Source organism: Madurella fahalii (assembly GCF_045866475.1).
Source record: "Madurella fahalii IFM 68171 DNA, scaffold_1, whole genome shotgun sequence".
NCBI lineage: Eukaryota > Fungi > Ascomycota > Sordariomycetes > Sordariales > Madurella > Madurella fahalii.
This window is the reverse complement of record NW_027263971.1, coordinates 8,679,686-8,692,525: the sequence shown is the minus strand read 5'-3', so window position 1 is coordinate 8,692,525 and position 12,840 is coordinate 8,679,686. Positions and strand designations below refer to the sequence as shown.

General features: G+C 54.5%; 3 protein-coding genes across 3 annotated transcripts; all 3 read right to left on the bottom strand.

The window, feature by feature from the left end:
- Window positions 1–271: 271 nt before the first annotated feature.
- MFIFM68171_02366 (Cytochrome P450 alkane hydroxylase) lies at window positions 272–1,993 on the bottom strand (the record flags this gene model as incomplete). The annotated part of the gene is made up of 3 exons (XM_071057788.1): window positions 272–473; window positions 539–758; window positions 826–1,993. The coding sequence occupies 3 exons, from the start codon at window positions 1,991–1,993 to the stop codon at window positions 272–274; spliced, it is 1,590 nt and encodes a 529-aa protein (XP_070913889.1).
- Window positions 1,994–6,033: 4,040 nt separating this feature from the next.
- Window positions 6,034–7,700, bottom strand: MFIFM68171_02365 (Mannan endo-1,6-alpha-mannosidase; the record flags this gene model as incomplete). Its single annotated transcript, XM_071057787.1, has 3 exons — window positions 6,034–7,361; window positions 7,423–7,527; window positions 7,610–7,700. 3 exons carry the CDS (start codon window positions 7,698–7,700, stop codon window positions 6,034–6,036), a joined length of 1,524 nt encoding a protein of 507 aa, XP_070913888.1.
- A 2,033-nt stretch (window positions 7,701–9,733) lies between these two features.
- On the bottom strand, window positions 9,734–12,130 carry MFIFM68171_02364 (uncharacterized protein; the record flags this gene model as incomplete). The annotated part of the gene is made up of 10 exons (XM_071057786.1): window positions 9,734–9,918; window positions 9,972–10,131; window positions 10,191–10,377; window positions 10,437–10,546; window positions 10,607–10,706; window positions 10,772–11,027; window positions 11,093–11,159; window positions 11,221–11,265; window positions 11,324–11,870; window positions 11,946–12,130. The coding sequence occupies 10 exons, from the start codon at window positions 12,128–12,130 to the stop codon at window positions 9,734–9,736; spliced, it is 1,842 nt and encodes a 613-aa protein (XP_070913887.1).
- Between the last annotated feature and the right edge of the window lie 710 nt (window positions 12,131–12,840).

Genomic DNA, 12,840 nt, shown 5'->3' with positions numbered 1-12,840 from the left:
ACAGGCTGTTGTAGAGCGGATTGGACGCCTTAGCTTCAAGGTTCCTTACACTTGCTTACGGAAGAGTTGTCTGGGGTGTGTCTATGCCACCTGCTGTTCGCCAACGGGTACCTTAACCGCCTCGAAAGGCAGAGTGGGCCCACCGTAGAGCTCAAAACGCAAGAGCAGCTAGGAAACAAATAGTTGGGATATTTGACACGAAGCTGATGATCAACAAATACTAGCAATTTCATACCCACACAACGCTGACAGGACAACTTCTCCAGCAAGCTCAAGCACGCGTCGCACTGACCAAACAACCATGGGGAAACGAAACGGTCAGGTTGGTCCGCGCCAGCAACGGCCCAGAATCGCGCGCCTCGATAGCCCGGAAGGCCCTGAAAAACTTGAATAGGGTGTAGGCGATCTGGGTGAGGGCAAACTGCTGGCCAAGGCAGATGCGCGGTCCTCCGCTGAATGGGATGTACTCCCAGCTGCAACATCTCTTGTCAGCCACCTGCTGCAGGCGCCGAGAACACGGATGCAAGACGACACGTACCCAACCCGGAGATCGGCATCCCAACGCTCAGGTCTGAACTCGTCAGCGTCAGGTCCAAAGATGTCTTTGTTCCGGTGCACCCCGTGGTTGGACCATCTGACAGACGTTCCCTTGGGCACGAGGATGGGCCGTTTCCCGTCAGGACCCCCGCCGCGGGGGAGGATGGTTTCCTTGTTTGACGACCTCGAGTTTGTGGACACTGGGGGGAAGAGACGTAAGGCTGTGGAATGGTTAGCACAAGGTATGTCCAACAAGGCGGCTTGGGACAGGACGGTGGGCGGACATGCCCTCTTTGATGACGTTATTCAAGTACTTCAACTGCTTTAGCTGCTCCCACGTCGGGTGCGGCTCAGCCACGCCGCAGACTTCCTCCCTCAACTTCTCCACCGCCGCGGGATCGCGAGCCAGGAAGTAGAAGGCGGCCGTGATGGCCGTTGCCGTGGTGTCTCGTCCCGCGATAAGAATGGATAGGATCTGGTCTACGGTATAGTCCTCGGGCGGATTCAACTTGAGCAGTTCGTCGAGAAAGACATAGTCGCGCTCTTTTGCCCCGTCTTTCTGGGCTGCTGCTGCTGCTGCTTTCGTTATGTAGAAGCGCACATATTCCCGAAGCCTACGCACTGCTTCCTTGAGCTCACGGTGAGGGAGGTGGTACAGGACAGGCCCCAGTCGGGCCTTTTTGGCGCTTTCCCGGCCTGCGTACTCAAAGTCCTCGACAAACTTGCGGGCGTCGGGCGAAGGCGTAGTTAACGAGCTGGTCGAGTACCCCAGCAAGAAGTCTGTCGACGAGTCCATGGTCATGTCAAGCAGCAGGTTCTGGATATCGAACGTGGCGCCGTCGGCCGGGATGGCAGCCAGCAGGTTGCCGATGTGCCGGTCGAAGCACTTGAGGTCGGCCACCTGGTCCCGGACGAACGAGGGCCGGAGCATGGTGCGTGCCTTATGCCATGCCTCGCCGTTGCTGGTGAAGATGCTATCTGGCCCCAGCACGGGGAGCGTTGCGAGCAACCGCGGCCCGTCGATGGGCCAGTCGTCCATCTTGGTGCTTAGGATCGCCTTGATGTTCTCGACCTCGTTGGTCATGAGCACCCAGTTGCCCAGCGTGATGGTGTAGTGGGTAGTCCCGCATGATGCGAAGCGTTTGGCGTAGAAGTTGAGGAGGTTGTGGCTGTTGAAGGCACGCAGACCCTCGAGGAACGAGTCTAGGCCGAGGATCGGGTCCTTGTGCGGGTAAACTGCCACGCGGCCGCAGCCTAGGGCGTGCGCGCGGCGGTGGAATTGGTATTTCTTGATGAGAGAGATATTGAGCTTGATGGCGGAAGCGGTGAGTGCGAGCAGGAGGAGATAGGAGGAGATCGTGACGTGGTGGCTGCGGATGAAAAGGGACGAGTAAGCGCAGTGTAGTCCCCAAACCGAGAGGGGCACGGCGAGGGCCGAAGCGGCGAGAAACTCCATATCTGAAGCGTGCTGGGACGCACAGGCTGATAGTCTTTCAGAGGGCAATTAGAATTTATGCGATACGTCTCAACAGTGTTCTGCTTCACCGCTCTGTCTAAAGCGCGGCTGACAACCTTATCGGTGGCTTACTCACTACCCCGAGATACAGTGATCATGTGGCGTCTACCTCCCGCTCTCTTAATTTGCCCGTTATCGATGGCTCGGAGGGACCGAGGCATTCAAGGCCCCGATTTTGTGACTGGTTCTCAGGTGTCTCCGTGTGAGTGGCCCGGTGCTCCGGGCTGGTGCTGTATAACTGCCAATCATGTGACAGGTTGGTTACCACCACTGTGGTTCTAACCATGGCAATTTGGTCACTTTGGGGTAAAGATGACGGAGTGGAAAGTAACCCACAGTTTGGTAATCTGGCACCCAATACATGTCATGGTGCCGAGGAATAGAACTTGCAGTGCCCCTTTTTCGGTCAGTCGCCAGGCCTTCGGCGGCGAAGGTGAGTTGGATTTTACGTGCCGCTATGGGGTCGCTTTGCGCGCTCCGAGGATTTGACATGATGTTCAAGGGACAGCAGATGTTCAAGCGGATGCTGGCAAGGAGCAACCGTCGCCTCGCTGACCCTCCACGCGCTGGTGTGGGATATTTCGTTTATTCTTTTGTCAGAAAGTCAATCAGGAAAACGACACATTGACATGTACGCATTTCAGGTTGCAAAACCCCGGGCTTTGGTGCAGGATATTTTGGATTTCATGTCAGTCATTTTCCAATTGAGGTTTTCTTTGTTTTGTTTAAAAGCGCGCTCTTTGCTACCCTGAATTATGTGCAGTGTGTCTCATGCAGCTTTTCAGCGGACCAGAGGTTTTTACGGCCAAGCAGCTAACCGTTACCCAATCCGACCGGTATAGTGTAATATCAATGCCTGCATTGTGAACGTCGCTGGTCTGGTGTGAAAATGGAACCTTGAATGACGTCACAATCTATGCCCCTTGAGCTTTGGCGCAGTGCGCTGCGTCTGCGGCCTCGAGTCCGGCACGCCGGTTGCGCTTTGTGCGGTCGGCGTCACCGCCCTGGCCGGGTTGTCTGGGGGGTCAGTAACCGATGGATGCGTGGTCGGGTGCATCGGTCACATACCTCAACTTGAGCTGGGTGTACGCTGGGAGAAGGCGCTGGTGATAGGCTGGTCCACGGAGGTTGCTCCGCTGTGCTGTGTTAGTAGCAGACGCGATGGACTCGGCGCAGGGATTGTTTGGATGACTTTCTCAGGGTCAAGCATCGTTCCGCGCCAAGAACTGCTCCACTGTGTGATGGATTATTATCCAATCATTGGGCCTCTGGGAACTTTACCCGCTGATGCGTGGGCCATTTCAGCCCTGCGACTGCATCTGCAACACTCGTTCTCAGCACTACATGACAAACGGAATGGGAAACTGAAAGGCTCGACTCTCACCATGGCACGCAACCACCAAAAGGCACATGTTAATGATGGGAGTACCAATCAGTTTCTCGAACCACCCACCGCTTGCTCCCTGAAGTGGGTTGCCTTGGCCCCAGTTGCAAGACCACGCCCAAGCCAACGTGTCTGCAGCCTGACCGCCCTTGCTCTCGGCCATTTTCATGAGGCATGGTCTCAAATCTCCTCATCATGAGAAACCGAGCCGTCAAGCCACGATCCGTTCCGGTTCCCCAGAAGCCCGCCCAACCCAACCTGCCAGAGGATGTTCCAGGTAAGAGCCTAAGCGATGCCAGGGCGCCCACATCACCAGACGGTTATGAGTCTGTGCTGATGTGTTAGGTACGGAATTGAACTTCGGAGGCCCTTTACGGTCTAGGAAACGCGAGCTCGAGGCAGCACCAGTCAGCGACTCGAGGCCTGTAAAAAGGGCTCGATTGCCACGGACGGACGCATCACCGGGTGCGTGCGCTGAACCACTTTGCACAGCCTGGTATAACTGATACTCGTGAATTAGGCCCGGGGAAACTGAGACGTAGTTCCAGACTCCAAGCACGTCAACAGCTTGCCATCAACGGCAACCATTCAAACCACTCCAAACCACCTGTTTCGGCCGCTTGCCCACGGCCTGAAGGTGCACGGCGAAGGCACCGGAAGCCGACTGCCCCGTCCAAGCTGACACGGGGGAATCTGCGCCTGTTCAACAAGATGACGAAGTCCAGCGGGAAAGAGTTCCCGTTCAAAGTCCCGCACGAGGTCGAAGACGACCACGGACGACAGCAAGACAACGAAGACAACATCCACGACCTCATCCGGGTTCGCGGCTCTTGCCTTCGAGAATGGGGTTCTGAACCCCCCGAATTCGAAACAACCGAAGAATCTCGGCGACTTGCGAGCACAGATCAACCGGTCCCGTGGTACTGCCTCGCCTCCCGAGAGCGCCTATAGAGCATATGTTCATGCTGTTCAAACCGCTCCAAACGAGGACTCCATGGTGCACATATCGGCCAAGCTGCTGAAGGAATGTCAACTTCATCTCGCATTACGCCGCGCCGTCCGAGGTAGACGACGAAAGATTAGATTATCATCAGTATCCCACCACCTCTACAAACCTGGTGAATTCATTTGAAGAGTTCAAGCGGGGCCGAAAGCAGCTTCGGAATCTCTAGGAGGACGCCACGAACGAGTCGTACGCTCTGCGAGATCAGCTAGTCGGCCACTGGAAGAAACGGCAAGAATCCCTCCGCGCTGCGAGTACCGCGCAAGCTGCCGAAGGAGTCCCGCCGCCTTCCCCAATTGCCGTGCCAGGGGACGTTCATTCCCCTGTTGGTGACACTGGCGATGACTCGGAGTTCGAGGTCGTTGACAAACCACTCATGGCGCCAACGCCGCTCTCGTTGTTGAAGCAGGATGAGGGCCGGCCGAGAGACAAGCAAAAGGTTTCCAAGGCGGCTTTATTGACCCAGTCTTCCAAATCTCGTTTACCACCCGTGGATCATGCCGCAAGAAGCACCTCAAAGAAGCGGAAGCCATATGGACGCGCTAGGCTCAAGGATGGGCAGGATTGAGACCCGCGTAGGGGCCAACGCACACGAATTTTTGGGTACAATACCCCAGGCATTTGACAAGGCAGCGTTGTTGGATAATTTGTGAAGTATCACCTGCTGGACAAGGTTGACCGCCCTGTCATATTTTAAGATACCCGTTCTTCAGAATCTTAAACTGTAGTAGAACGAGTGTCCTGGAGAGGATTCAAGATGTTCGCCAGGAATCGCGTATCCTCGGCTAAACCCCAACCCCAACCCCTTTGCCCATCATCTCTTCGGCTCATTCGTACGCCTCCTCGGGGGTTGGTGAGGCGGCAGCATATCCCGAGTTTTTACATCTTCTGTGTAAAACGGTAAAGAATGTAACTCGAAGTTTACGGCCAAGACATCGCGGGCTGATTTGTTTTCTCCTCGAACAATCCGGTCCCGATGGAATCGTACACTGAATATGGACACGGAGACATCAAGCAAGTCCAGAAGGCACGTCTCCGGTCTTCCCCAACCCAACCCGTTTACTTCGTCGCGCTCCATGCCAATAATCGCCGCCAACATCGTGATAACGATGGAGAACGAATAGATTTAACCTAATATGAACCAACCCCCAAACTCCCAACATAACCCCCCCCCCCCCCCCCCCCCTTTTCCGGCGGCGGGGATTTTCCACCCTCCTTCAGTTTGTCACACGATACACAACCCCCAACTTTTGCACGACATCCATTAGCACAAAATGGCACTGCAGGGTTACAGTCAACAGTTCAGAGGCTGCCAAACCAACAGAGTAGGAGAAAGAATCAGCATTAGTCGAGGCAGCGGATTTCCGTCCGCCACCAAACGTGCTGCGGCAAGAGTACCGGCGACTCTAAACTTCCCATTCTCGGTCCCCGCATCAATGCAGCAAACTAGGCGCTCATCGTCCGATGTCCCGTCCTCGTCCGACTCGGGCCGGGTCTTAGGCCGTGGGGTGCACCCCAACAAGTATCGTGCAGAGAGCGAATGCAACTGCCCGCAGACACGTCCTTTTCCGCATCGGGTCTTCGTCTAGTATCCTACATGAGGACAGAGCTGTCTACACTCTTCTCCTTCTGCTGGCTCTTATTCCAGCGCCGCAGCCGTAGCTCGCTAAGCATGCCACCGCCGGCTAGTATCACTACCGCGTGCAACTTTGCTACCCGTTCCATAGCAGACACATTGTTAGTCTCGTCGGTCAGGACAAAGACGCATCCGACGATCAACCCCAAGACAGCCAGAACAGTAAGGGTATAGGCTCCCGCCTTATCGGCAGACGAGATCGGAGGGAATGGGTTCAGGCAGTCGACGTCTGAGGCGCCTGCCCCGGGATTGCCGATGCTAGTCCCGCCATCCGCGTCCGTCACCGGAGGGGTGACCTCCTGGATCATGTTCGCCAGGACAACTTCCATGGCCGCCATTTGCTGCCCTACCCCCGTAGTCCCATCCCATCTGCCGGGCTCAGTCCACTTTAACCCGCACATGCGCCCGTTGCTGCCGCCGGTGCAGGTCGAGGCCGCCGCCACGGCCGACGATTCAAGCAAAGGTTTGATGCGGTCGTACGTCCAGGGCGCCCACTTGGTGGTGGCCGCCATCCAGCGGGACAGGTAGGCCTTGAAGCTCTGCTGGTCGAGATCGCACAGGTCGACGGGCTCGCAGGCGACTTCGGTCATGACGTCGCGGTTGTCGCCCCTGAAGAAAACGAGGGTGCCGTTGAGCAGGCCGTCGATGCGCTCGCGCCAGCTTTCTACATGCGCGGCGTCCGTGCTGTGGTTGTACATGGCCGCTGCTCCCAGCAGAAAGGCGCCGGCGTTGTAGGTCCACTCGTAAGGGGTGATGGCTGAGCAGTTATGCGTGTGCATGCCGTCGTAGATGCGGTACGAGTCCTTGTTCAAGAGTCCCGTAGCGATCATCCAGTCCCAGGCTCGCTCGGCCCACTCGGCGTAGGAATGGTTGCCCGTGTAACGAGCTAGGCGCGCGGCGATGTTGAAAAAGCAGGCTTGTGAGATCGAGTTCTTGTAATTGAACCCGTTGTTCCACCGGAAGATCTGCCAGCGGAGCCCGCCTCCACACTCTTGGTCGTCCCAGCGGGCCGCTTGCGTGTTGAAGACGGCCTGGGCTAGGGCGAGCCACTGCGGGCTGTCGCGTGGCGGGTTCTGGAAGTTGTACTCGGCTGCTGACATGACGGCCATGCCCCAGAACCCCTGATCGTCATTTCCCTCAGTCATAGTCTGGTTAGGCGGCATGAAGTCGCTGTCAGGGCCCACTTGGAAAAGGAGTCCTTGCTGAGTAACATTGTTCCACCTCGTGTCGCCCGTGTAGTACCAGTAGTCAATCAGAGCGCCCATGAGAGCGCCAGCTTCCCACCCTGGGCCCCCACGGCGTGTTAATGGGAATGTTCGCCTCGCAATACTAGAGATGCAACGCACAGTAGTATGGTTGGGGCAGAAGACCAGGGACCCCTCCGGGCAGGTTCCCGGTATAGAATGACATCATGTCTTCGGCCATGTAGCTCGCAACCGTTTTAAGCGAGTCTGGAGAGTTTTTTTGTCTCATGTCAACCAGAGATAATACGCTGGGGATCCTCTTTGTCATTTGGGTTGCGCCAGTCCGCACCTTTGGATCCCAATTCAAGCGTATAAGTTGTAGCGAGCTGGGCAGCTGCCAGCAGGCCTGGGACCAGCAATCTTGGGCAACTCGGCGTCATGGTACGGCATCCAGGCGGTCGGGTGCAGAGTCCAGAATTATGAGAGTACGAAACAACACGGCTACGCCGCCGTTGAAATGAATGGTCGGAGACCCTCCTAGTGAAGGTTCCGTCAGTGTTGAAATCAACAGTCAGTTTGACGTAGAATCACGTAAAACAAACTCTAGCCCAAGTCATGGCTCTAAGCTGGTCGGCATTCCTGGTGTGCAAAATGTGCGGTGACGCATAGTGCTGGTTTCGTTGTTCTTGATGTCATGCGGGCGGAGCCTCCACTGAGAGACGGAGCCCTTGAGATGAAGGTTCTGGCCACTGCCGTGCTTATTGTATTCCTCCTTCCTTCCCCTCTTCATTTTCTTCTTTTTCCTTTTGATGAAGTCTGTGCCGGGAACACTATAATCTTAGAAAGTAAGTAATTACTTAAGTATGACACTGGCGGGGAGAGTCTGAGATGTACAGCCTGCATCTTCCGATAAGGCAAAGTGTAGGGTTGTGGCTGTAGTGACTAATGTCAGACGACTGCCGCTATACAACCTGGGATCAACCGATCAGCGGCCAGTTGTCAGCAGAGCCGGCTTTGGAGCAACCAGGTGCTCTCCGAGCCTATCCGTTCATGGCATCCATGCCGCGGTCGACAATGGCATCTACACCGAGTCGGTGTTTGACACATAAAACAATAACAACACTAGCGCCGCATCATCCCGAATGAGGTGTTATGAGGCCTCGACCTGTCCGGCGCCCCGTCTTCACGTTCTAGATCCCCCTCAACGCCCTCACCTATACTTTGAACACGGGCCGCCCCAGCTCCACAGGCTTCTCCAGCATCTCCTCCGCAATCTCATCCCACACAGCGTCCGGCGCCTCGCCCTTCCCACTCAAAAGCAGACGCCGTCCACCACAGTCTCCGAGCCGCCACCTCCTGTTTTGCTTCTTCGGCTATCGGTCTCACGTCTTTGTTACGTCAAGAACAGGCCCTGTTGGGACACTTGAAGATCTTGAAATCAGCAGAAAATTCTATAAAGTCGTCCAGCAGCGCCGCCAACCGCCGCGTAACTAGTAATTTGTACAGCTCAGCGACGATGGTGTCGCGCGTCCTGACCGTTTTTGTAATGTGGCCGCGAGCTGACTTTCGAGGACTCAGAGCCTCTTGTGTTCCTTTCGGTAGGGTAGGCGGGCATGGTTCCCGGCTCATATGGATTGGGCACTACAAATGACGAGGTCGAACCTTTCGTTGGCGAAGGGCCCATCAGTGAAAGGAGCAGTTCCTTTGAGGCGAGAGGGGAGGATTCTGGTTTGTGATATTCAGGTTTGACCTGAATTGGTTTTTTTTTTTTTTTTTTTTTTTTGTCACGCTCTGGAATGGCCAGGGTACGGCGGATGTTCCTAGAGACTGGCGCCGGTCGCTTTCATGCGAGGCAGTAGAGCTTGGCGTGTTTGGGTTCAGACTTGGCCCGGATGAATTGGAAAAAGGTTGTCAGCCTATTCGTTTTTCCAACCCTAGGACATGTCAACGGTTTTAGTGAAATTGCTTTTGGTTACCGCGAGACGGATGTTGACGACAACGAGAAGGGGGAGAGAGTATGGAAAAAGGGATTAGCTGCTGCCTACCATATCTGTTTCTGGAGATCAGGAAGCCGAGCATAAATGTTGAGATGCTCGTAAAAATACTACAGTAGACTCTCAGACGAGAGCGGTAGGCCGAGGTGTTCAAGCTCGTGACTCGTTCGCGAGACCGCGTTCTCTCTTTTCACCCATCGGAGTCTGGATCATTCATACTTACTTGATAGGGCGCAATGCAAATTGAGGGCGCAATGGAAAGATGGTGGCGGGGAATCGACATTATTAAATCAGGTGGGAGAACTAGTAGTATCCAACGCCATGTCGTTCCGGCCCCGTCCCTACCACTATGTAGGGTCCTCCTCTAAACGGCATGCGCCTGCCCCGCCCCGCCGATACGATCAACACTCTTCAACCTGGCAATCGCAGCCGTCGTGTCCCTAGGGATTAATGTGGTAGTCCCTTGACACACTGACATCCTAGTATCGGACTTTACAGCGTGCCGCTACTTTGCCATCCTGGGAGGTTACGAAGAAGTTGAGATTGGCACTACCCATCTCGACTGCCAAAGTGAACTCAATCTCCCCAGAGTGTTTCCTGTTACGCAATCGATAGAGGGGCCCCTTTTTGACCTCGTGTGATAGCTCGCCAAGCGATTGGATGGCTAGAACGCCTTTTGTTAGCATATCTGGGGAGTAGTGTAGCTATATGGCTTACTTTTGTCATCGTAGTACTCTGGCGGAGGGCGCGTGTAGCAATACCAGAGAGTGTGCGTGAACAACTGAGTGCTTGTGGTAAAGCGATGATACCAGCGGACGTCATTAACACGCGCGGTCATTGTATAAGTAGCCTTGCGGTCGTCCTCGATTTTGTCACCCTAAGACAGCATTGTTAGCTGTCGGTATATATGCCGTTGTAGTTACCGGAGATACTTGCGGCTTTGATCAACCATATCATCTCATCCTTCACAACCGACTTCCCCCTCGTTTTGGTGTGTGAATATTGTGACGGATCAAGTCTGATGCCGTAGCTGCAGCGGGCAACTCGGCCCCGCACAAGTTGGGCTTCGGTGTTGAGTTGTTGGAGGCCCCATAGGGTTGCTCCCTGACACACTAATGACCAACTGTGAAATCTCATGAGACATGTTATCAGTTTATGGGTGTTTCCTTGACAGGTACCTACGCGTCGTGCATTTGAATGACCTGAACTTGGTTCGCTCTGCTCTGCATAGCGCTCCGTATTCTGTGTCCTAGGTACTTGTTATCCCCAAAGCCGCCGGCGAGAAGGACGGCCTATGTTGCCCCGATTGAGTTAGTTTGCGGCATCAAAAATTCAACGCACTTCATACTCACCTTTACTGTCTCCCGCTGGCCCTCGACCTCCTTGACCTGGTCCTCGACGAGGTTAACCACACCGTCGCACACATAATCGAATAGTGTGCGCATTGTATCGCTTTACAATCAGTCTCGAATTAGGTCCCGCCGGGTATCTTACAGTTTAATTAGGGTTAGACTCACTAGTCAACGTGAATGCATTCGTCAACAATGTTGAGCTCACGATCCTCTTTAACACCCCGTAACTCGACTGAATATCGCAGTCCATTTCTCTTCTCAATGGGTTCGAAATCAAATCTCCTCTTGGCTTGGACATCGAAATCACGAAGCATTCGTTCCTTATTTCTGGGGTGAATTTTGAGATAAGCATCTTCACCAACCAGCGTCTTTACGTGGTTCTCGAAGGCGGTGTCGACAAAGCCTGCGCCATAAAACCCCCCTGTTAAAACTGGTGTTAGATACCAAGGATGGCACCGACCAAGGTAGCAGTTGTGTGTTCCATACCAGTGCCCTGGATGCATTCCACGACTTCGAAAGGGTCCACGCTCGTAACCCTATAACTGATGAGATCCTAGCAGCCCCAGTTTAGCCAGTTTTCTCCTCTCGACTCTATCCGGGCATAGAAGGCTCACCACAGTTCCCCCACCGGCATCACAGATTACAAAGACGTCATTCTCCTGACGAAGATGTGAGCGAGATTGAAGAGTTGCGTCTAGGCCGCAATATACCACGTACCCTGAACATGTCCCCGTCTCTTACCCTGCTCTGAAATGCGGCGATGGCGGCGGCTTCCGGTTCACTAACGATGGAGATATGTCTAGGAAGACCTGCATCGATAGCAAGGCGTTTGAGTTTATCCTTCGCGGGCTGGTTCCATATGGCTGGAACTGTGAGGACAACTCGGAAGGAGTAGACTTCATCATCGTCATCTGGTTTCTGTGCCCGGATCTTCTTTTCTGTGTAAGCCCAAAGCTCCCGGAGGAAATCCACCGCAGGTTTCTCGGGATTTTCGAGCGGAGTCCTGGCCAGTTCCGGTTTAATCTCAGAGATTGTTTTCAATCCTTTGGCGTGCCCATGGGCCGGGTCCAACATTATCTTGAACCAACGTTGCACTGGATCCTCCGCTTGGAAGCCCCATCGAATCCCATTATCACCGTAAGAGACCAGGGTGGGCACCTTAGCTGAGTCCATGTTGCTGTACTGAGCCGTGGGGTTGGGCCAGTCATTGACGGGACGGATGACCCTGTTGCCAGCGTTGACCGCCCATGAGATCCCAGAGTATCTGAAGGAGCCGGATAAGAAAACGAGTCAGCGACCGGTAAACAACTAATATTCTTGGGCTAAGGTGGTACCATACGTGGTGCCAAAATCAATGCCAACAACGATAATTTTGGTAAGACTTATACCGTCTGAAGAATTAGCCCCGAGTGTCTCGGCATCCGTCTCGCTGTCACTGCTTCTCCCTGGCTTAGCAGTGTGCGGTACCCGGGCACTGCAGGAGTCGGCAATGGGGGGTGGCGTAGAATATCCCGGACGAGGCATGACTAGAGGCTTGATAAGAATTGGTGATTGGTTGCGTGGATGAAACACGGGCAGATTAGGTAGGCAGTGGGGCTACGACTTGGAAGGAAGAGGGCCGCTGATGTTGGCCGACAGGATGTGTTTCCAAAGAAAGCGGATATGTTGATGACTCTTGTTCTCGGGGGAACACACATGCCACAGTTTCCTGTAGACGCCGGAACACTTCAGGTCGCCGATGCTGTCGTCGGCAATTTGGCTGTTGCACGACGCTATAAGACACACCTCCCCAAGTCAGTCTTGAGGAAGAGTCCAGATGGTTAGCCCGCGGCAAGCCTCAAAGATCATGTGCCCGTACTTTATCACTCCCAAGGCCGATCACTTGATCCTTTGGCTGGTTGGTCTTCCCGCAGTCATGATGCCGAGTTTTGGTGCCCAATGCACACAATTGCGCAGGAAAGCCGCTTGATTAGTGACAACAAATGGGAGAGCGAAGCAAATACTTGACTCGCGTCTGGTTGGGCTCTCTTCGGGCTTTGCGCTCACACGAAAGCCGTCTCTTATTGGTGGAAGTACTGGCGGTTCCCAAGGAAGTAAAATTTGGGCCATCCTCGAACGGCCCCTTCTCTCTCTCTAGATCAGCCACCAAACTTCCTGGAACAGAGTAACACGTCGATCGTGCCAAGATTCACTTGCGAGATGGGGCGACTCGCGGCATCTGCTATCAACTATGA